The sequence below is a fragment of the Primulina tabacum genome, chromosome 5, assembly GCF_025594145.1.
Source record: "Primulina tabacum isolate GXHZ01 chromosome 5, ASM2559414v2, whole genome shotgun sequence".
NCBI classification, from domain to species: Eukaryota; Viridiplantae; Streptophyta; class Magnoliopsida; order Lamiales; family Gesneriaceae; genus Primulina; species Primulina tabacum.
The window spans coordinates 36179154-36204861 of NC_134554.1; the positions used below are offsets into that span (position 1 = coordinate 36179154).

General features: G+C 37.7%; 1 protein-coding gene across 1 annotated transcript; it reads right to left on the bottom strand.

The window, feature by feature from the left end:
* On the bottom strand, positions 1-25329 carry LOC142547498 (uncharacterized). Its single transcript, XM_075655826.1, has 7 exons — positions 25254-25329; positions 1955-2129; positions 1753-1857; positions 1509-1643; positions 1207-1327; positions 613-682; positions 1-525 (listed from the first exon to the last, which is right to left on the bottom strand). The coding sequence occupies exons 2-6, from the start codon at positions 2123-2125 to the stop codon at positions 669-671; spliced, it is 546 nt and encodes a 181-aa protein (XP_075511941.1). The 5' UTR covers positions 2126-2129; positions 25254-25329; the 3' UTR covers positions 1-525; positions 613-668.
* Between the last annotated feature and the right edge of the window lie 379 nt (positions 25330-25708).

The window sequence follows — 25708 nt, forward strand, 5'->3', positions numbered from 1 at the left end:
GTTTGAAAAATGATCCTTCTGAAATTTCAATTCTAAAGATATGTTAATTTATATATACATCTGACATGGTGTTTTACATAGAAGACGAGAAATGTAGAAGTAATGAGGGTAAGCAACTCATCAAAACATCTATTTTTATGTTTGAACACTAGGAAGAAGATGCAAACTGAGGAGAATATGATCTACATAAAACACAAACTGCTTCAGAATAAAATATATTTGCAGCACATTCACATATCAGTTTTCCTTAGAAGTTTGATTTTGTACACCAAACAACTCAAAATTCAAAATGTCACCTCTTAAATTGCTAAAAAAATTCAAAAAACATCACAATCCAAGATGTTTCATTTATTTTGTTTCTTCTTCTTCTTGATCTCTGCTTCATCTCTCTTTTAAGGCCATCTTTTCAGCTTTCTTCCTGTAGAAATCAAACACTTTACTCAAAACATCGAATCTCAATTCATTTACCTCACTAAGCACAATGGTTGCAGATATTTCAGCTCTAATGTCGCGCCTTATATTAACCTACAGTAAATCAAACAAAAAATCGATTATAACTTTAAGATTAAAAGAGGAAATTTAGTTAATACACTATAAGTCAAATTATCATACCTTGAACAAATTTGGAGATGAGTATACTACACCTTCAAAATACTTCATGTGATGCATCAGGTAAAAACCACTAGGGATGTAATCGAGTCGAGTCGAGCCGAACTCTTGAATGTTTGAGCTTGGTTCGTTTATAATCGAATCGAGCTCGAGCTTTATTTAACGAATATATGCATGGCTCACGAGCTTATTCAAGCCTTTATCGAGCCTAAACAAGCTTAATAAATATGAATTATACATTTAAATTTTCATTAAATTAATTAAAAAATAAATTATATATTTAAATAAAAATATATTATTCTTATTAAAATTTATAAATTTATTATAATAAATAAATTTAATAGATTTTTTTATATATTTCATAAATAATATGCAAAATCAATAAATCAAATATCAAAACTATTATTTTCATCTAAAAGATTACTCATGAACTTACCAACAAACATGTTCACGAGCTAACGAGCCGAATACTGTAAAGCTTGAGTTTGGTTTGTTTATATTAACGAGCCTCATTAAACGAGCTCAAACGAGCTTTTATCGAATCGAGCTTCGAATAGCTCACAAACGGTTTGGTTCGTTTACATCCCTAAACACCACAATCAACATCCCTCTTTTTTGTTTGCCAATTGAATGCCGCATTTTCAATCTCATATTTCAAAATTCCATCAGCTCCTTTAACATGATTGTTTGCTTTCAAGAACATAACCATTTCATTATACTACAAATTGAAAAACAGGAAATAAGACTGCATCATTTAAAAACAAATAATAATAATAAAAATATTGCATCACACCCAAAAGACTATATCCATCCACCAAATTAAGAAACAATTGCTATAGCGTTGTACCTTTCAAACACATGTCAAAATAATGAAAATTCAAGAATGTTAGGCAGTTCACCACTATGTGTGCAGCCTGAAAGAAGGAATTTTCAGATTCATCATACTTCCAGTTGTCTAGATACTGAATTTTTTGTTCACGAAAGTTTATAACAACTGCAGCGACATGGTTATTGAAACGAAATGACAGAAAAATCTAAATTTTCAAAATAAAGATAATTGTTAGTAAAATATTATTATTTAATAGCAATAAATTTCAAATAAAATTTAAAACAAGAATAATAAATATTTCCAAAGTTTCTTACCATCTCCACCAAGCTCAAATCATAGCTATTTTGGCTCAACCAACCATTCCAACAACTCCTCATACCAATTTTAGCAATGTCGATATCATTATCCACATAAACAAACTTTTCCAAAGAATAAAAACAATTCAGATTTCAACAACACTAATAATAAATCTCAAAAAAAAAAAAAAGAATCACATGATAAAATTTTAAATCTTACACTTTGGGTGAGGTTGAAGCAAAAACGCCTGTGTTTCTTTTCAATTTCTTCTTTATCATTGATTGACAGAGACCATTCATCAATGATAGAAATAAATATATCTTTCAATGGACTCAATGATAGGATATTCTCTTTTGAAACAGTACAAATACTTCCACAACGAAACATCATCTCCCTGAAAATTGAAAATATATAAGAAAATTAGAATAATTTTTGCATGGAAAATAATACTTTTTCCACAAAAAGTTATTACTTTGCATAAAATACTCGAATTGTAGAGCCCAAAATCAGTACACGTAAAATCTATGCATTTATTTAATTGTTAAATTATTTATTTAAGTTTAAAATGATTTTAGCGATGCATGATTGATGAATTTGCATTATTTTAAATTATTTGTGTTTATTTGATGCACATTAAAAAATTTTCCTTGAGTTTTACATTTCAGACAAATATTCGATGCGGGATCAAGGAAAGAGACCGGTGACGATTTAGACGATTTTAAAATGTGGTATTTTATTTTAGTCAAAAAAGTGTGTTAGGGATCGATAACGAGTTTAGAGGGGGGTTGAAAAAACTATTTCCTTTGTTGGACGATTTTGTAAATGGTGCTAGAATCCTGTTAGAGATTATAGTTAATCTTGTTCGAATGTAAATCCAGCAGATCACAATAATAAGTGCGGAAACGATCCGACGGAGTACGGTGAGAAACAATAAAACAGTAGGCAGTTGAACAGTGGTTGTTTCTGGAAGTTCGAAGACAAAATATTCTATGTCTCCCCTTTTTTTGTTTCCAAAAGGTATCACTAAAAGATTTGAATATTACAGTACAACACTTGTACACATCCACTTCAGTAGGGCTTACCCTTAGCCTACTGAAACTCTTAGTTACACAACTCAGTAAAACGAATACAACAAAGTTCTGGGAAAGACTCTTTCCCAGATTACAAACTCTTCTCAATAAGATATAGTAAAGTGTTTAGTTTGAAGAGATTTCGAAACAGCAACAGCATAAAATGATATCAAAAGATCAGATATAGATAATAAAGTGTCTGCTGATTTTCTGTATGTTGAGCTTGAAAATAAGTAGTTGATGATAGCTCAAAACTTACGTTGGAATAATCGTAGCGTGGATAATGATAATAACGTCTTCTTTTCTATAAAGGATTGACCTCTATATATATAGAAAACTTTGAGTCCAACGTCTATAATCAAAAACATCTTCTGAGGCTCCTGAGTAAAATCAGCTTTAATACCTAAAAAAGGTCCTGCAGAAAGCTTCGGATAAATCATTCTTGTTACTTACCAAAACTAGTAAGGAGCGATAAATGTATTTTTATATCATTAATGGTGCAATTGAAATGATCGGTTATAAGGTGATAAGTGTTTAGAAGGGGAGTTTGAATAAACACTCACGTATTTTTGTATTCTTTTCGAATGTTGAGTTCAATTTATTGACAAACTGATTCTCGGTATCTCTTCAGTCGATAACAATCAATTTAAATGAGAAAAACAATTGCGGAAGTAAACTGACTAAGAGATAGAATAGCTAACTGAAAGTAATGACTGAAATGAAAATGCACACGGTTTGTTTCTGGATGTTCGGAGAATAGAATAACTCCTACGTCACCCCTTCTATCATGAAGATAGAATTTCCACTAAAAGACTTTGATCGAATACAAGAGTTGTATTGACTCACTTCAGTTTGAACTTAACACTGCCAAAACTGAAACTCTTAGTACACAAAAACTTTTACAGTGCGTGACTGAGATTTAAACACAATTGAACGAATCTAACAACGATTTCAAAGTGCTAGCAAGCTCATAAATGTAGCCTTGATTGCTACTGATCAATCTGATAAGAGTGAGCTTTTGATATACGAATACGAGTTGTGGTTTTAGCAGAGTAACAACAAGCTTGAATAGAATGATAGTTCGTATTTTCTTCTCTGCTGCTTTCTTCACCTTTTTATAGGCTTCCCTCTCAACGGTAATATTAAATAACGTTTGAATCCATATATCCGTTGATTGCCACGTCATTATTCTCTGAAATTCGTACACTGCAATCTCTGAAATGCGGCGTTCCACTACTAGTTGCAGTCTGTTGTACTATTTGTCGGTTGTCGTTCTCAACTGGTGACGTGTACAACTGAGAGATTTGCTTAAAGATATTAGCTTGAGTGTTCTCAACTGAATATATAGGTTTACGACTGATCAGTTGGTTGACTGCTCATTCAGTTGCGTAAATCAGTTGCGTTAATCAGTTGCATAAATCAGTTGCGTTGGTATCAGTTGCCTTTAATATTAAGCTCATTAATCATCATTTAGGCAAGTGATAGTCGATTTGCGAAGCCTGGTAACTTGATCAGTTTGTGAGACGTGACTATATGCCGCTGACCAACTTTGCTTGTATCACACTGTTCTAGGTAGTTTTTGATATCTAGTAATGCTAGTATTTTGTGTTGCTTATTGTTTTCAAATTTGTTCTAGAGTGGGTAAGTTTATTTTGAGAATGCCATGTATTTGGACAGATCAAGAAGTTCCGGCATGTGTGTGTAATTCTTTCTTTCTTTGTTATTTTATCTTGGCTAGAAACTTGATTTTTGGGGCTGCAATCCGATTCTAGAAACATTACTTGAGTAATAAATAGAAATTCTCTATTGTACATGGACTGAAATTTCTTTTCCTTTTTTGTAAATTGCAGATACATCTGGAGAAATTTGTCCGGAGAGAAGAGTGTTGTACAAGTTAATTTCAGGGCTTCACTCCTCTATCATAATTTCTTTCGAAGAGTGTCCAATTGAGTGAGCACAGCTCGATCATTATAAGCAGTTGGACTTGTGGGAATGTAGTTGCTTTTGAGCTTTTCAATCAGTTGGCCCAACTTTTTGGCTCTTATTTGATCAAAGAAATAGTTCTTTCTCCCCAATGCCTGAACAATTGTAGCAGCTTTGACCATTTTGAGAAAAGTTGCTTCCAATTTGATGAATTTATCCAGTTTAGACTTCTTTTTCAACTGTTTTGCAAAAGTATGTGTTTTGAAGCTCGTCCAAGCATTATAAACTTTCAGTTTGGATTCAGCAAAGGCGTTGACTTGTTCCTATATAAGGTCAATGTGAGTCTCAATGGCATTTGATGGCCTGGGCTCTTCGATCAATTTGCCCTTGCCTTTCTCATCAGAAAGAATGTGTGGAATGCTCAGTCCAGAGTGAGTAGTATCCACTAGCTCCTGAATTTTGATTCCTTTGGGTCGAGCAGGAGCAAGGATTGTAGGTCGATTGATTTTGATCGAATGAGCTGAAACTTTTGCTGATTTCTTCTTTTTACCAGCTGTACTGATGACCTTTTTGGATGGATCAATTGGTGGAGGTAACTGATCTTTAGCTGAAACATCAGCTGGAACGGCTTTTAAAGGAATAGCCTGAATAGGCTGTTGAGCGTCTGATTGTTTCAGTCTATCAGCTGGGAAAGATGCCAATATTGCTACTGGCTTGGTTTTTTGAGTCCATTGTTTCTTTGTAATCAACTGAACAGGTGTTTCCTCAGAATCTGATCCACTGACAATCAGTTTTCTCTTGATTGGTTTCAGTTGAGCCAAAGTTTTTTCCTTCTTTACTGATTTGGGAGCATCCTGCTGAATCCCAATCTCCTTTTTGATCTTCACAAACTGATCAGGAGAGATGTCTAGTTTAGTTTTTGGCGGCTGAACGTTCTTGGCGTGGAAGACTTTGAATTTTGATGATCTCTCTGAATCATCAGCCATCAGTCCTTTGACTTTCATCAAATAGCTTAGCTGTACTGCGAATCCTTTGGATTGCTTGGTGGATTGAAACATATTTTTCAAGATATTGAAAATAAGGTGCTTCCAGTTCAGTCTTCGACAAGCCATAATGACAGTGATGGCTTGAAATTTCTCCAAGGTTAGGGCAGCAAATGATCCTTACTTTGCTAATAGCCTCTTGGCTACAATATCAGCCAGCAACTGAACTTCGTGCTTCAGTTCCTTCTTTGGATCGGAAACTTTCATTTTCCGTCCATCAGCAGAAAGAAGAGTTTGCATCTCTTCGACATCAGATGCTTTAACGTCAGCAAGGTTTGCCAGCCCATCTGAAGGCAATAAGAACATTTCTCCAAACGATTCTTCAGAAATGATCAACAACTGACCATTGACAGTAATGATGATGCTTCCATCAGAATTGATATTTCCATTAGAGTAGAAATCCAGAAGTTCCTCCGGGTAGATCTCCTGTGAAGATTGCCCCAAAAATGTCCTCAGCCCAGCTGATTCTAGCTTCAGAAAGACGTTCTTGACATCGGCTTCTCCGACTGATAGAACTTATTCAAAATTGATAGCCATAGCATTCAGCATGTGAGCGGGAATTTGATTTGCCATTAGAACTGAATAATTTCCTGCGAAAAAGAAAGCTTGAATTTGCTTTTGCTATGAAAATTTTAGGTAAGCGTAAGGAAGAAGAACTGAAATGGAGCGGGCAAAGTACTTATGTACGTGACTGTTTAAATTCTTGGACACGTGTTAGTCCAAAAAATTTTGATTTAAAAGACGTGTGTACGTGTGGTAAAATCGTGTGTTGAAAATACATGGATTAAAAGGATCCACGTCTTAACCTGTCATTTGTTGAAATATAGCATTTAATGCTTTGATAATCAGTCACGTCACTAAATTTAGAATAAAAAAATGGTTAATTTGTGAACTTATGTGAGAAGATTAGTGAAATAATCAGCTGAACGATCAGTTGTAAAACTGCGTCTTTTCAGTTGAAGATTTACTAACTGCTGTCTTCTCAGTTAACCTTTTAAACCAATATTCCCCCTAAATAAATGCATATAAAGATTACGAGATTTTAAGCAAGACGAATCAAATAAAATCTTATGCTTAGAAGATTAATCGTCTGTCGTAATGACTTTGTCCTTTCAGTTTCCTTGACCCTGGGCTATAAATAAGAATAACTTGGTTAGTTTCACTCATATCAGCAAATAACAATCAAAAGCTAAAATGGCAGGTACAGGTAGCTCGAATACGCCTGATATGGCCAAGGAGTTTATGGACGCAGCTTTGGAGAAACGAAAGGATGCTATGGAGAGGAGCTTCAAGGCTTCCAGTTCCTCTACGAGTGTGGAGAGGCTACCACCCCCGAACTGTTGGCAAAAATAAGGAAATATCGAGAACGCTTGCACGTTGTTGATACGGTGGACCTCTTCGAAGATGAATATGTCTATCAGCTAATGCTCTAGAAGGAACGGAGGATCCTAGAGCGTATAGCTGACTCAGATAGCTTCCTGAAGACTTCCACCGGAGAGTTAACCCGTTGGTTGACCAAGTGGAGGTCTTTTGTTGAAGAAGAATATTTCGATGTAATCCGTGCTAATTTCTTTCGATGAATAAAATATTTATCAGTTTATCTTTGTCTTTTATCTTCCTGCACGAGTTAGTCTCAACAGTTGATAAATAAATTACGAACTGAACATAATAAATGACAAGTAACAAACTGACATCAGTTAGAAACTAAGAACTGATATATAACACAAGTTAATTGACAACTGACATAAACAGTAAAACTGATTAAGATAAATCAATTAATCCAAGTATATTGCGAAAGTGAGAAAACTTAGTTTCGGGCAACGGTTTGGTGAAAATGTCAGCTGCTTGTTGTTCGGTTGAGACATATTCCAGTCTTATGTCCTTCTTCAAGGTATGATCTCGGATAAAGTGATGCCTGACATCTATGTGCTTGGTCCTAGAGTGAAGAACTAGATTGTATGTGATAGCAATCGTACTCGTGTTGTCACAAAATATGGGCGATTCTTTGGCGATGACTCCATAGTCTCTCTGTTGTTGCTGAATCCAGAGCAGTTGAGCACAACAACTTCCAGCAGCAAGATATTCTGCTTCAATTGTGGAAGTAGCAATGGATGTTTGCTTCTTGCTGAACCAAGAGATCAGTCTGTCTCCTAGAAACTGACATGATTCACTTGTACTTTTTCGATCAAGCTTACTTCCTGCATAATCTGCATCTGAATAGCCAACTAGATTGACAGAGGAGTCTTTAGAATACCATAACCCAACATTTTGAGTGCCTTTCAAATATTTTAAAATACGTTTGGCAGCTGAAAAATGAGATTGCTTAGGGTTTATTTGAAATCTGGCACACATACAGACATCAAATACAATATCAGGGCGACTAGCAGTTAGGTACAATAATGAACCTATTAAACCTCTGTAAAGTGTCGCCTCGACTGATATTTCCCCTTGATCAGTGTCTAGTTTAACTGATGAGCTCATGGGAGTACTTGCAGCTGAACACGATTCCATGCCAAATTTGTTCAGCAACTCCTTTGTGTATTTAGTTTGACTGATAAACATGCCTGTCTCCAGTTGCTTCACTTGCAGTCCAAGGAAAAATGTCAGTTCACCCATCATGCTCATTTCAAATTTATCCTGCATCAACTTAACAAACTTCTCGTATAATTTGGGGTTAGTTGACCCAAATATAATGTCATCAAAATAAATTTGAACGAGTAAAACATGATCATTCTTAGAGAATTTGAACAATGTCTTATCAACTGATCCAATAGAAAAATCGTGATCAGTTAGAAATTTTGAAAGAGTTTCATACCAAGCTCTTGGAGCTTGTTTAAGACCATATAAGGCTTTGTTTAAATGGTAGACATGACCAGGAAAAAGGTGATTGATGAAACCTGGAGGTTGTTCAACGTATACTTCCTCTTGCAACTGACCATTTAGGAAAGCACTATTTACATCCATCAGGTAGACTTTGAAATCCTTGAATGAAGCATAGGCAAGAAATATTCTTATAGTTTCCAGTCTTGCAACTGGTGCATATATTTCATCGTAGTCAATTACTTCTTTTTGCCTATATCCTTGTGCTACCAGTCTCGCCTTGTTGCGCACAACTGAACCATCTTCGTTCAGTTTATTCCTGTACACCCATTTTGTACCTATAACAGTTTTTTAAATTGGTCTTGGAACTAGGTTCCAGACATTGTTATGGGTAAACTGATTCAGCTTTTCTTGCATTGTGTTTGTCCAGTTTGGATCAGCAAGAGCTTCATCAGTTTTCTTCGGTTCCAATTGCAATACGAAAGCTGAATGAATAAACAAGTTGAGCATCTGATTTATAATTCTCACCGGATCAGATGGGTTACCTATTACCAATTCTGGAGGATGTGATTTCTTCCATCTGTATTCAGCATTTGTTGTATCCAAGTCAGCAACTGCTTCAGTTTGCAACTGGGTGTTTTCTTCAGTTTCAGTTGCTGCTGCATCAGTTGGTAGTTGAATATCCTCAATAGGCTCCAGCAACTGATTATCAAGAACAGCTTCCTATTCAACTGATTGATCCACAATTTCAGGTTCTGGTGTTTGAAGGATGTTTCGATTGATGTGATTTTCTTCTTCATTATCATCCTCCAAACTAATATCTGTAAATCTATCCACTAGCTCAACTGGATCAGTTGGCTTGTCAGTTATTACAGTTTCATAAAAAACAATATGTATAGACTCTTCAACATTTAGTGTGCTCTTGTTAAACACTCTATATGCTTTGCTGACTGATGAATATCCCAAAAATATTCCCTCTGCAGATTTATGATCAAAGGCTTTTAAATGATTTTTGCCATTGTCAAGAATAAAACATCTACATCTGAATATTTTGAAGTAAGAAACCACACTTTTTCGTCCATGCCAGATCTCATAAGGTGTTTTCAAATGATTTTTATTAATCATCGATCTGTTCTGAGTGTAACACGCAGTGTTTACTGCCTCTGCCCAAAACCTTTGAGAAATGCCAGAATCAGCAAGCATTGTTCTAGCAACTTCTTTGAGAGTCCGGTTTCTCCTCTCAGCTACACCATTTTGTTGAGGAGTTCTAGCTGCTGAGAGCTCATGCTTAATTCCAGCATTTTCTAAAAAAATTGAAAGAATTTGATTGATGAATTCAGTTCTTCGATCGGATCTGATTCTATCAATTCCAACTGATTTCTCATTTAATAGACTTTTGAAAAGCTTAATCAGTTATGCAGCAGTTTGGTCTTTGGATTTTAGAAAAATGACCCAAGTAAATCTTGAAAAATCATCCACAACCACCAAGGTGTATTTAATTCCCCCTAAGCTCATGACTGGTATTGGACCAAATAGATCCATATGCAACAGCTCTAAGCATCGAGAAGAAGATTTACTGCCCTTGTTTTTAAAAGAAGATTTAACTTGTTTACCAAACTGACATGCTGAACAAATTTTATCTTTGGTAAAATCCATTTTGGGCAAACCAGTGACAAGATCGTGATTACTCAGTTATGCAATGGATTTAAAGTTCAGGTGGTTTAATCTCTTATGCCACAACCAGTTTTTAGAAGATTTTGAAGCAATAAAACATATTGGTGCATAAGGTTGATCATTCCAACTAACTTTGTAAGTGTTTCCACACCGTTTTCCAATTAGGATGACCTCATCAGTTGAGTCTTTGACTAAACACGAATGTTTGTCAAACTGAACTGAGAATCCATTATCGCATAACTGATTAATGCTAATCAGATTATACTTGAGATTCTCAACTAATAAAACATCATTAATGAAAAAGTTACCATGGATAAGCTTACCCTTACCCACAGTTTTACCTTTGGAATTATCTCCGAAACTGATGTTTGGTCCAGTGTACTTGATCAGTTGAGATAACAAGTTTGCATCTCCCGTCATGTGTCGTGAGCATCCACTATCCAAATACCAGATTGACTCCTTGCTTGTACCTGTTACCTGCAATCACACACAAGATATAATTTTGGTACCCTTAGTTATTTGGGTCCTACATTGATTAGTCCTTTAGGAATCCAGACTTGGATCAATCTAACTGACTGTCCAGTTGCTGTATTCCAGATGGTCTTTCTCGATTTGTGTGTGGTAGGTGTGTAGTGTGCAGATGAGACAACATCTGATATAGCTTTGTTCAACTGATTGTTCATCCGATATCTTTTCTGAACTAGCTTGTTGTTATAGTAATTGGAGTAGTCATTTGAATAATTCCTGCAGAATCTTTTTGATGACTGACTGCGTGAGTCAGTTAAAACCTTTGGGCTATAACCAATACCATATCTTCTAGCCTTGTTCGTACTTTCAGTAGGCTGTTCAACCAGTTTACTTGGCTCGGGTTGTTCTTGTACCATAACTGATTTGACAAAGTGAATGTATTTCCCTTTGACCATATTCAGTTTTGGTTGAGTATCATTGGAAGACATTTCATCTTGGTTATTGAACCCTAAACCAATTTTATCAGTAACTGATTTCTGAGAGTTCTGTATATGAGTTAATGCAGCAGATGATTTGTTCTAAGCCTGAATAAGCTCAGTTTGCTTTGAATTTTCAAGCATCAACTTCTGAATCATTGATTGATTCATGCTTCTTTCAGCATTGAGCTCAGCAATCTCCCTTTTTAGACTCAACTCGTCAACTGAATCATCAGTTTTAGTTTTATTGTCTATGAGATCAGTTTGCTTTGCTCTGGCCTTTTCAAAAGATAAGGCAAGCTTTTGGTACTCATTAACCATGTCATGAAGAGTTGAAATAAGTTCTTCTCTAGTGAAATCAGTTGAGGTGAAGTCAAATACCTGTTGACAGTTTGATTCCACTTTTTTATCACCAGCCATTAAACACTTCACTTCCTCTTCACCATCACTGGAACTGCATGAGGTTTCTGGCTCTGACTCTTCACTGTTAGTTTCTGCCCATTTAGATTTACTCTCTTCAGCTAAGAGTACCTCATGCTTCTTCCTGAGAGACTTCTTATCATCCTCGGGTCTCCTTTTGTGCTCATATGACTTCTTCTTTCTTTCAGTCGAGCCTTGACTGTCCTTCTTGGGTTTAGTACAGTCAGCAATGAAGTGACCAGGTTTGCCACAGTTGTAGCAAGCATTTGATTCCTCTTTAGAATTTTTTCTCTGATAATGCTTCTGGTAGTTCCCTTGATATTTCCTCATGAACCTTCCAAATTTCTTGATGAACAATGACATAGAATCATTGCTCTGTCGATCAGCAACTTTCTCGACTGAACCAGTTGGTTCTATTCTTATAGCTGCTAAGGCAGTTGTGGCTGCTGGAGTAGAGGGTTCTCCTTCTCGAGTTTGCAGCTCAAACTCATAGGCCTTCAGATCAGCAAATAGGTCATGAAACTCAACCTTGTTTAGATCCTTGGATTCCCTCATTTCCATGGTTTTAACGTCCCACTCCTTGAGAAGACCTCTGATCACTTTTAAGGCAACTTCTTTGTTGGTATACACTTTTCCAAGTGCATTAAGTTCATTGATGATACAGCTGACTCTTTCATCATACTCATGCATCGATTCTCCAGCTCTCATCTTTATGTTGTCAAACTTCTGAACAGCAACAGAAATTTTATTATCTTTGGTTTGTTCATTTCCTTCACAAAGCTGGATCAGCTTTTCCCAAATCTCTTTAGCTTTCTTACACATTTTGATCTTGCTGAAAGTTATTTTATCCAGCGTTTTGTACAGTATATCCTTTGCCACATTATCCAAATTTGCTTTTCTTTTGTCCTCGGCAGTCCATTCATCTCTGGGCTTTTCAATTCTGTGAGGTGCCCCATCGGTGATTGCAACTGCTGTGTTGGCTTTCAGAATCTTCATTGGTCTGTCAGTGATGACGTACCACATATCATCGTCTTGTGCAGCTAAGTGAGCATGCATCCTGATTTTCCAATCATCGAAGTCTTCTCTGAAAAACATTGGGATCTTGTTGAAGGATGCCATGATAATCAGTTTGAGTAGAAATATTCTGAGACGAGATACAACCGCTCTGATACCACTTGAAAGGATCGGTTATAAGGTGATAAGTTTTTAGAAGGAGGGGGTTGAATAAACACTCATGTATTTTTGTATTGTTTTCGAATGTTGAGTTCAATTTAGTGACGAACTGATTCTCGGTATCTCTTCAGTCGATAACAATCAGTTTAACTGAGAAAAACAGTTGTAGAAATAAACTGACTGAGAGATAGAATAGCTAACTGAAAGTAATGACTGAAATAAAAATGCACACGGTTTGTTTCTGGATGTTCGGAGAATAGAATAACTCCTACGTCACCCCTTCTATCACGAAGATAGGATTTCCACTAAAAGACTTTGATCGAATACAAGAGTTGTATTGACCCACTTCAGTTTAGACTTAACACTGCCAAAACTGAAACTCTTAGTACACAAAAACTTTTACAGTGAGTGACTAAGATTTAAACACAACTGAACGAATCTAACAACGATTTCAAAGTGCTAGAAAGCTCGTAAATGTAGCCTTGATTGCTACTGATCAATCTGATAAGAGTGAGCTTTTGATATACGAATACAAGTTGTGATTTTAGCAGAATAATAGCAAGCTTGAATAGAATGATAGTTCGTATTTTCTTCTTAGCTGCCCTCTTCACCTATTTATAGGCTTCCCTCTCAACGGTAATATTAAATAACGTTTGAATCCATATATCCGTTGATTGCCACATCATTATTCTCTGACATTCGTACACTGCAATCTCTGAAATGCGGCGTTCCACTACTAGTTGCAGTATGTTGTACTATTTGTCGGTTGTCGTTCTCAACTGGTGACGTGTACAACTGAGAGATTTGCTGAAAGATACTAGCTTGAGTGTTCTCGGCTGAATATATAGGTTTACGACTGATCAGTTGGTTGACTGCTCATTCAGTTGCGTAAATCAGTTGCGTTGGTATCAGTTGCCTTTAATATTAAGCACATTAATCATCAGTTAGGCAAGTGATAGTCGATTTGCGAAGCTTGGTAACTTGATCAGTTAGTCTAATAAATTCGATGCTTAGTTTGTCAAATCACTGAAATTTAGTTTTCAACAGCAATTAATACTGATACTAGGTAAAGAACTGGTAACATTTAAGACTGTAATGATTCAAACGAAAGACGTTAAGTTATCTTCTGCTTAAGCTAAATTCTGCTTTTAAAGCTATGTTCTGCTTTGGTTTTCTAAGCCGTTTAAGTACTCGAAGAGTACTGCTTTTGTTAATGTGATATGAGAGCTTCTGTTTTTATACTGTCTACTGATTATAGCTATCTCGACCTACTGATTTTGACTCTCATCACCACAATTAAATTAAGTCTAACAAAGTGGCATTTTAATTGATTTATTAAGTTTTTAAGTATTTTAAAGTCTAATTTAATTATTAGATGATTTTTAAGATTTTAAAGTTTTAAAGTTTATCACTTGAGTATTTTATTCTAAATTATGATATTTTTAGTAAAGTTAATAGTGTGTTAGTATTCTTAATTAGCAAGTTAATTATTAATTAAACCCCTTAATTCCCACTAACCCACTAACCCATTAACACAAGTTACTCACTCACACACACTTGCAGATATACACATACACACACTTGGCCTATGCACACAAACACATTTCATTGCATTCCATTTCATTTTTTTTGGAAGAGGTAGGGTTCTTGGAGAGCGGCAGCCACCACCCTTTTCCCCTTCATAATTTCAGCAATTCTCGATCATTTTTGTAGCAAAAAATCACTCCACAATGCGTCCCGGATCAACCCTCGCATATCTCCGCTTCGATAATCGTCGTTTTGTGAGTATAGTCATCGAAGGCATGTATATTCCTTTAATTTTACATCGATCTTAAGTACTAAGTATTTTGATGTATATTGTATGAAAAATCTGTGTATATTATGTAAAAGTTTGAGCAAAAATATTTAAAACGATTTTTGATCAAAATTTTAGATCACAAAACCGAGTCTGCTGTCATTTTGAATACTGTGTATTTTCAGTGGGTTTACTGGAAAAACTTTCAACATATAAACCGTAGTACTATTTGATACCTTCAATTTGACAGTAAATTCGTAATTTTTGGACAAGAAACGAGTGAGTTATGATCATTTTCGTGGGACTGCTCAAGCTGTGAAATTTTTGTGTCACAAAACCCGTCACCCTCTGTTATTTTGAATTATGCGATTTATAGGTTGGTTTTCCAAAAAATTTTTCAACATATGCTTTGTCGTAATCTGTGTTATCTTCAATTCGATAGTAAATTCGTAATTTTTTGATAAGAAATGAGAGAGATATGATTTTTATCATAAAACCGCTCAAGCTGTGAAAATTTGTGATTGTTCTTCACGTTTTCTCAAGTTTTGGTTGCCGGCTTCATTGGGATATCCTGAATCTTTGCTACTGTGGTTAGGAAACATGTCTAGAGCGTTCCAACAAAGCCCTCGATGTTTTTAAGTATGTTCGGCGTGCAAAAGAAAATGTTTTATTTTTTAGTTATGTTAAATATCTTGTGACCAAATATTTGCGGGTTTGGAAGTCGGTGAACGTGGCCGAAGACCTCTCCACCCTGGTAAAGCATGATTGTGTTTAGATCAGGATTGGAAAGTGATAAAGCATGACAAGGGACCAATCCACCCGGTAAAGCATGACCGGCTATCTCATGTATGTGGTAGTGGACATCCCAGTCAGCCCAGTACTGTAGTTTAGTCTGATCAGACGCATTATGTTACGGGTCACTTTCTTTTAAACATACCTCTTGTGGGGACCCAGACGCTAATCAGTTCTTAATCGTCATCAGGATCAATTTACTAATCAAGTAATTAGAGTCATAAAATTTTTTTCTTTTTAATACGGAATGTAGTGAAATCAAACTAATATACAACTCAGTATAAAATAAAGTACAAGTCATGTACCGTCTACAAATCAGTAAAAACTAAGGTTCAACATCTAATTATCAAGTGCCAAAACCCTATATACATCAAAGTCCGAAGTCTCCACTCTATCACGATCTCTCCTCATCTCCTGGACCCTGATCCTGTCCCACCTGTTGTCATGTACACATACAAACAAGACAACAGTCGGATAATTCCGGTGAGAATATAATCCCAGTATAAATCAACGAAACATGCAATCATATAAAAAAATATAAAGCATGTAACAGATAACAGCAATATGTATCAAAATCTGAAACATAATCAATATCAGACTGTCGACAATACTCGTAACTCTACAATTCAGACTAGACTCAATCCTAGTCTAGGGATCCCGGTTTCCAGAAGTTGGCATTCTCATATCGACCAACAGTAATAGAAAAGACTCCAGTTCTATCCACGTCGATAGGGTATCGATCACCAGTAATAGAAGAAGCTCTGATTCTATCCACATCGATATAGTATCGATCACCAGTAATAGAAGAAACTCCGATTCTATCCACATCGATATGATATCGATCATCAGTAACAGAAGAGTTACGATTCTATCCACATCGATACAGTACCGATCACAAGTAATAGAAGAAGCCACATTTCTATCCACATCGATAGCCAATCATCCGGTGACAGACTTTGGCACTATCGCCCATACACTATCTTGTGACATCGTACAATGTGCCCGTGGCGATCTCGCCACTATCAGGCACTTCTGTCACAAGATTACTCGTCTAATACCTGCTATCTATAAATCAAGATAACAAGTACATCAATCAAATCAATGCAAATATCAATGCAATAAAGTAAAGTATGTGATTTAGGGAAACTCAAGTCTAAACCGACTCAAGTCGATCTCCCAATACTACATTGACTTGTACCTTCCGTTTGTAGTCTCGGTCTGAATCAATATCAATTTTGAACTCAAGACTGTCTCTGTAAATCTGAAACGACATATTGAGAATCATAATATCAATATTCCATTCTCAATTCAACACTGAATCTGATTAATCCGGATTTAATTCAAATCACGGCATAACGGCACAATTTCAGTATCCCCGTCACTACCATATCAAAAGACATCAATTACAAATCATAACTCATATCTGATGTAGTCTGTAACCCATTCATAATCCAAATCTGTCTGGTATAAATCAATATACCCTGAAAATTCATAACAATTCCATAATCGATCTGTTTCTCAATATGACTTCGATTCTATGATGTCTAACACGACAAGAACATCATATTTGAATCCTATTCAATTCTGACAATAGCATAATTTCAAAACATGTCAAAACGTAGTAAAACTTACATCCAGTTGTAGCCTGCGTCGATAGGAACACAGTACCGTAGTCAGATTCAAAATCAGATGGACGGATTCTCGCAAAATCCCACTTTAAAAACAAAATATGAAGTTGGATTCAATTTCTCGATTTCCTCTCTTCTTTCCCGTTTCTGAAGCAATGATATACATATATATATACCTTGCATGCATTAAGCGACGTGGCCCTTTCCTTTGCAAAACACGTCTCGTGCATATGCGCGACATCACTCGGCGCATATGCGCGAGACACACTGTCTCCGCGCGTATCATGCACATCGCCTCGCGCATATGCGCGAATCTAAGTCGCGCATGTGTGCCCAACTCTCTGGACCTCTCGCGCATGTGCGCGTATTGAGATCGCGCATGTGCGCCCAACTCTCTGGACCTCTTGCGCATGTGCGCCTATTGAGATCGCGCATGTGCGCCCAACTCTCTGGACCTCTCGCGCATGTGCGCGTATTGAGGTCGCGCATGTGCGCCCAATGCTCGGTCTCTCATTATGGCTTCCGCACAGCTCGCGCATATGCGCGCCTACTCTTCGCGCATATGCGCGAGACCTTCGGTCCTCGCACCAACAATTCCCACATAAAATCTCATTTTGTGTCTCGGTTAGCCCCTCTCATAATCGTCTTGATTAAAATCAATAATCGTAATTTAACACGATATTAAATCTCGAGCATTACATTTCTCCCCCTCTAAGATACGATTTCGTCCTCGAAATCACAGATCGTCAAATCATATCATTAAGAAGGCATGTAATTAAAACCGAATAAACATTTACATCAGTGAAATCATGCTGGGAATTCTTGTCTCATATCTGATTCAGTTTCCCAGGTAGCTTCTTCAATGCCATGACGAGTCCATTGAACTTTCACAAGTGGAATTGTCTTTGTTCTGAGCTGTTTTTCTTTACGATCGATAATCCGAATCGGTTTTTCGACATAACTCAATGTCTCATCCAGCTCAGTTTCGTCTGGTTGAATAACGTGAAAATCATCAGGGAGATACTTCCGTAGCATAGATACATGAAAAACATCATGTATCCCCGATAATGAATGCGGCAAGGCGAGTCGATAGGCACGATCTCCTATCTTTTCGAGAATCTCATAAGGACCAACATATCGTGGAGACAATTTCCCTTTCTTACCAAATCTAACCACACATCTGAATGGAGAAATCTTCAAAAATACTCTGTCTCCTGCCTCAAATATCAACGGTCTACGTCGAAGGTTGGCATATTTAGCTTGTTGGTCCTGTGCTGCCTTCATTTTCTTCTGAATTAGTTTCACTTTTTCAGTCATATCTCGGATTATGTCAGGTCCAGTCTCAGGAACTTCAGAGATATCATCCCAATAAAGATGGGATCGACATTTCTTTCCGTACAACGCTTCAAAAGGCGCCATCTCAATACTTGTTTGATAGCTATTGTTGTACGAAAACTCACAAAGAGGCAATGCATCTTGCCAATTAGTGATAAAGTCAAGCACTACAGCTCTCAACATATCGTCCAATGTCTGAATCGTTCGTTCTGATTGTCCGTCAGTCTGAGGATAATATGCGGTACTCAGATGTAACTTTGTACCGAGAGCTTGTTGCAGGCTCTGCCAGAAGTGCGAAGTAAACCGAGGATCACGGTCTGAAACAATCGACTTCGGCACTCCGTGCAATATAATCACTTCCTTGACATAGATATCAGCCATCTGATCATATCTGTACGTCATTTTGTATGGAATAAAACATGCAGATTTGGTCAATCGATCAATCACAACCCAAATCGCATCACAACCTCTGGAGGATCTCGGTAACTGTGTCACAAAATCCATGGAAATGTGATCCCATTTTCATTCAGGAATAGACAAATTCTGCAACAATCCTCCTGGTTTCTTCCTCTCCGCTTTCACCTGTTGGCAATTCAGACACTTGACTACAAATTCAGTAACATCTGATTTCATTTGCTTCCACCAATATTGTGTCTTCAAATCATTATACATTTTTCTGCCACCAGGATGAATGCTAAAACGACTGTTGTGCGCTTCTGCTAGTATTCGTTGTCTCAAATCCGAAACATTCGGCACAACAAGACGATTATTCACATACAAAATACCATTTTGAACCTGATATTCCGATCGATGTCCAGTTCTGACCATAGCAATCGACTTCTGTATATTCTGATCAACTTTCTGAGCTGCTTTAATTCTCAAAATCAGCTCTGGTTCAGCTTGAATCGCATATAATCTTAGAGGCTGACAGTCTGTTTCAAAGGCTAATCCAGACAAACAGCAGTCTTCAATCAAATTCGAAACACCCATAGTCGATAAGGATAGAGAACATACCTTTCGACTCAGTGCATCAGCTGCTGCATTAGACTTTCCTGGATAGTATTTGATTTCACAATCGAAATCTTTAAGCAAATCAAGCCATCTTCGCTGCCTCATATTCAATTCGGACTGTGAAAACAGATATTTCAAGCTTTTGTGATCAGAATAGATCTCAAACTTCTCACCGTACAGATAATGTCGCGATATCTTCAATGCAAAGACGATGGCTGCCAATTCAAGATCATGAATTGGATAACGAGATTCATGGGGTTTCAGCTGTCTCGAGGCATAAGCAATCACATGCCCCCGCTGCATCAAAACACAACCCAATCCGCGGTGAGATGCATCACAATAAACAACAAAATCACCAGTACCTGACGGGATAGTCAACACTGGAGCACTGGTCAATCTTTTCTTCAATTCGAGAAAACTGGTCTCACATTCCTCATACCAAACAAATGGAGCATTTTTCTGTGTCAACTGTGTAATTGGTTTGGCAATACTGGAAAAATCTTTGATGAATCGACGGTAATATTCTTCCAAACCCATAAAGCTGCGTATCTCTGGTACAGATGTCGGTCTCGGCCAAGAAATCACTGCCTCAACCTTACTGGGATCAACGGATATCCCATCTCCGGATATAATATGCCCCAGAAATACCACATGTTTCAACCAAAACTCGCATTTCGACAGTTTAGCATACAGTTTTTCTGCCCTTAAAATTCTCAACACAATTCTTAAATGCTCAGCATGCTCCATCACATTATTTGAATAGATCAAAATATTATCGATGAAAATAATCACAAAATCATCGAGATATTTCTGAAAGACACGGTTCATTAATCCCATAAATACCGCTGGTGCATTCGTCAAACCAAATGGCATGACAATAAATTCATAATGTCCATACCTGGTTCTGAATGCTATCTTTGAGATATCAGAAACCCTGACTCTCAGTTGATGGTATCCAGATCTCAGATCGATCTTGGAATACACCGAAGAACCTTGCAACTGATCAAATAAATCATCAATACGAGGCAATGGATATTTATTCTTTACCGTTGCCTTGTTCAGTTGCCGGTAGTCGATACAAAGTCTCATCGACCCATCCTTCTTCCTCACAAACAGTACTGGAGCACCCCAAGGAGATACACTCGGTCTGATATATCCCTTGGCCAGTAAATCCTCCAACTGTTCTTTCAACTCTTTTAACTCGATCGGTGCCATCCTGTACGGAGCCCTCGAAATCGGAACTGTTCCTGGCATCAACTCAATGCTAAAGTCTATCTCTCGAATCGGAGGCAATCCAGGAATCTCATCTGGAAAGACATCAGCAAACTCACACACCACTGGCAAGTCCGTCAATGATGGGCTCGACTTCAGTAAATCAACTGAATATACCAGGAATCCATCCGCTCTTTTCTGCAATAATCGAGTCATATTTATTGCAGATATCAAAGGAATTCTAGCTCGAGAACCCTTACCGTAAAATTTCCACTCCTCAGCCGTTTCAGGTCTGAATCGAACAATCTTGTGGAAACAATCGACTGTAGCCCTGTACTTGGTCAACGTATCGATACCGATAATACAATCAAAGTCAGATATCCCAAGCACAATACAGTCTAACTCAATTTCATGCCCATCATAGTGCAGTATACACGATCTAACAGATTTCACTGATATCAAACCCGTCCCCAAAGGAGAAGAGACAGACACTACCGCAGATAATGACTCAATAGGCAAAGAATGCATCAAAGCAAATCGCTCAGATATAAATGTATGGGATGCACCAATATCAATCAATACATAAGCAGGATAACTAGAAATAAAACAGTTACCTGCAACAACATCATCAGGTGCATCCTGTGCCTGCTCCTCAGTCAAAGCGAACACTCGGGCCTGCTGTCTAGGAGGCTGGCTCGCTGTCTGGCTCCCTCCTGGCCTCGGCTGTGACTGGGTAGGCGGTGCTGGCTGGAAGGAATGAAAGGCAGAAGATTGTCTCCCTGTCTGAGCCACTGATCTAGATGACTCAGCGGCCTGGGATCCCTGGGCACTTCGCTGTGTACACACTCGGGCAAAGTGTCCATGCTGTTTACAAATGCGGCAGTTGCCGAACACTCCTCGGCACTGTTCTGTGGAATTCTTCTCTCCACAAGTGCTACAGTAAGATCCTGTATAACTCTGGCCTTGACCAGTCTGTCTCGAGCCACTCGAACTGGATGAGCTACTTCCAGATTTCTTGAATTGCTTTCTCTTAGCTTTCAGGAAATCTTTCTTCCCACTACCACTGTCGCTTTCATATCGAGAAGATGGTGGAGACATCTGTGATCTTGGTGTTGCAGGCACAAACGAAGCCTCTTTCTGTCTCATCAGACCGGCTTCGGGTCCCTTGACTCGGTTCAAGGCATCAGTAAAGTTGTTTGGCCTCCCGGTATTCACCAAGGTAAAGATTTCAGGATTTAGGCCATTTATGAACTGGTCCGCAACGGCCTCATCATGTTCAGCTACGTGGGGAGCAAATCGGAGCAGTGTAGAGAATTTGGCCACATATTCCACAATGTTTAGCTGGCCCTGCCTCAAGTTTGCAAACTCGGCTCCCTTGTCCTTTCTATACGACACTGGAAAGAACCTTTGATAAAATTCAGTTCTAAAGACATTCCAGGTGATAGTCGTACCTCGTTGTTCCAAGGCCCGCTTTGTGGTAATCCACCAGTTCTTTGCCACATCGTGAAACTGGTGCCCTATCAGTTTCACCTTTCGCTCGTCAATATACTCTAAAGATTCGAACATCATCTCAATATCATCCAACCAACTCTCGCATTCCACTGAATTCTCCGTACCCTTCAGAGTTGGTGGATGGAACGACTGAAATCTCTTTAACAAGGTCTCCATTGGAGTGGCTGTAACGTCCATTGGAGGATTTGAAGTACTACCCTGTTCTGGTACTCTTCTCGGAGGCATATCTGATAATCAAAAGGACTAGTAATCCCAATACACAAATATGTTTCAGTCCTCCTCCGATCATCTTACTGCTGATCCAGAATCGGTGCTGATCCATTCTCGATAACACATGTTTTCAAATCAAGTCAGATAAACAGATAAAATGCATTATAAAGCAGTAAATCATGCTAGCAATCAAAATCAGGAAAGAAAACCTCAATCTACCCCGCTCACTAGCTCCTATCTCAGTCTCAAGGATCTATCGCTCTGATACCACCTTTTGTGGGGACCCGGACGCTAATCAGTTCTTAATCGTCATCAGGATCAATTTACTAATCAAGTAATTAGGGTCATAAAATTTTTTTCTTTTTAATACGGAATGTAGTGAAATCAAACTAATATACAACTTAATATAAAATAAAGTACAAGTCCTGTACCGTCTACAAATTAGTAAAAACTAAGGTTCAACATCTAATTATCAAGTGCCAAAACCCTATATACATCAAAGTCCGAAGTCTCCACTCTATCACGATCTCTCCTCATCTCCTGGACCCTGATCCTGTCCCACCTGTTGTCATGTACACATTCAAACAAGACAACAAGCCGGATAATTTCGGTGAGAATATAATCCCAGTATAAATCAACGAAACATGCAATCATATAAACAAATATAAAGCATGTAACAGATAACAGCAATATGTATCAAAATCTGAAACATAATCAATATCAGGCTGTCGACAATAGTCGTAACTCTACAATTCAGACTAGACTCAATCCTAGTCTAGGGATCCCGGTTTCCAGAAGTTGGCATTCCCATATCGACCAACAGTAATAGAAAAGACTCCAGTTCTATCCACGTCGATAGGGTATCGATCACCAGTAATAGAAGAAGCTCTGATTCTATCCACATCGATATAGCATCGATCACCAGTAATAGAAGAAACTCCGATTCTATCCACATCGATATGATATCGATCATCATTAATAGAAGAGTTACGATTCTATCCACATCGATACAGTACCGATCACCAGTAATAGAAGAAGCCACATTTCTATCCACATCGATAGCCAATCATCCGGTGACAGACTTTGGCACTATCGCCCATACACTATCTTGTGACATCGTGCAATGTACCCGTGGCGATCCCGCCACTATCAGGCACTTCTGTCACAAGATTACTCGTCTAATACCTGCTATCTATAAATCAAGAGAAAAAGTACATCAATCAAATCAATGCAAATATCAATGCAATAAAGTAAAGTATGTGATTTAGGAAAACTCAAGTCTAAACCGACTCAAGTCGATCTCCCAATACCACATTGACTTATACCTTCCTTTTGTAGTCTCGGTCTGAAGCAATATCAATTCTGAACTCAAGACTGTCTCTGTAAATCTGAAACGACATATTGAGAATCATAATATCAATATTCCATTCTCAATTCAACACTGAATCTGATTAATCCGGATTTAATTCAAATCACGGCATAACGGCACAATTTCAGTATCCCCGTCACTACCATATCAACAGACATCAATTACAAATCATAACTCATATCTGATATAGTCTGTAACCCATTCATAATCCAAATCTGTCTGGTATAAATCAATATACCCTGAAAATTCATAACAATTCCATAATCGATCTGTTTCTCAATCTGACTTCGATTCTATGATGTCTAACACGACAAGAACATCATATTTGAATCTTATTCAATTCTGACAATAGCATAATTTCAAAACATGTCAAAACGTAGTAAAACTTACGTCCAATTGTAGCCTGCGTCGATAGGAACACAGTACCATAGTCAGATTCAAAATCAGACGGACGGATTCTCGCAAAATCCCACTTTAAAATCAAAATATGAAGTTGGATTCAATTTCTCGATTTCCTCTCTTCTTTCCCGTTTCTGAAGCAATGATATACATATATATATATACCTTGCATGCATTAAGCGACGTGGCCCATTCTTTTGCAAAACACGTCTCGCGCATATGCGCGACATCACTCGGCGCATATGCGCAAGACACTCTGTCTCTGCGCGTATCATGCACATCGCCTCGCGCAGATGCGCGAATCTAAGTCGCGCATGTGCGCCCAACTCTCTGGACCTCTCGCGCATGTGCGCGTATTGAGATCGCGCATGTGCGCCCAACTCTCTGGACCTCTCGCGCATGTGCGCGTATTGAGGTCGCGCATGTGCGCCCAATGCTCGGTCTCTCAATATGGCTTCCGCACAGCTCGCGCATATGCGCGCCTACTCTTCGCGCATATGCGCGAGACCTTCGGTCCTCGCACCAACAATTCCCACATAAAATCTCCTTTTGTGTCTCGGTTAGCCCCTCTCATAATCGTCTCGATTAAAATCAATAATCGTAATTTAACACGATATTAAATCTCGGGCATTACATCTCTATACAAAATAATGTTATGCATGTTCAAGTATGTATGATGCAAGAATGTTTATGAAAAATTTTACGATATGATGGCACGTCTATGCTTATGTAAGAACGTTCAAGTTTCAGTATTTATGTCCTACTTTAAAATGCATGTGATTTTATTATGTGTTACTTGTTATTCCCAGTTATACATGTTGAGTCTTTATACTCACTAGACTTGATCGATGCAGGTGAGGACGAGTACGAGGAGTCGAGAGGTGGGGACCAGTGAGCTGGCTTGGACTGCCCGAAGGCTAAACCCGAGGACCGCCTATGTTTTTTGAATTTATGCATGTTGATTCAAATACTCTGATTTTAATGAGTTTATTTTACGATGTTTAAACAAATACCCTTTTTGCAAACTTTGGTTGTAACTGTTTTTATTCCAAATATTTTAGACGAGTAGTTTATTTTATCGTTATTTGAAAGGTTATTGTTTATTTAAGAAATTTTTATTTTTCGTAAATTTCAAGTAGTTCAAAAATACGGTACGTTACATGAATTACAGCTTCATTAATAACTTACTCTTTACTCGATGTCTCATCAACAAAGAGACAATAATCAACCAATTCTTTTTGTTGTCGATCAAAACCAGATAGGACATTTTGTTGCTATTAATTAATTTTGAAGGGCAACTTGTGATTCAGTTCCCATTTTTTATCAAATTTGGTTTTGATACCCAAATTCCAAAACAACCCTTTAAACCTTTATTTCAAATAATTGATTTTTCTTTTAAATAATGGCCCATCATGCTTCCGTAAAATAAATTAAATCTTATATCTTTTTGACCGGGGTACCACCGGGTTATATCCACCGTATTTTACGAACTGCTCCTCATAGTCCAACCACATGATCGCAACCGATGGTTACTGATGCAGATTCCTTCAGCAGTACTTGACACAACTCTAATTCATTTCCTACCTTAGAGTGTACAGTAGAAGATAAAATTTTGAAAATAATACATGAGAGGGGCTAAGAGC

What these genes read in the sequence shown, in the direction of transcription:
- LOC142547498 (XM_075655826.1), bottom strand. Translation starts at nt 2,125, where the DNA reads ATGATGTTTCGTTGTGGAAGTATTTGTACTGTTTCAAAAGAGAATATC. An exon ending in ATTTGAGCTTGGTGGAGATG is followed by an intron (nt 1,644 to 1,752) that starts GTAAGAAACTTT and finishes TTGAAAATTTAG; the next exon opens with ATTTTTCTGTCATTTCGTTT. An exon ending in TTCAGGCTGCACACATAGTG is followed by an intron (nt 1,328 to 1,508) that starts GTGAACTGCCTA and finishes TTCAATTTGTAG; the next exon opens with TATAATGAAATGGTTATGTT.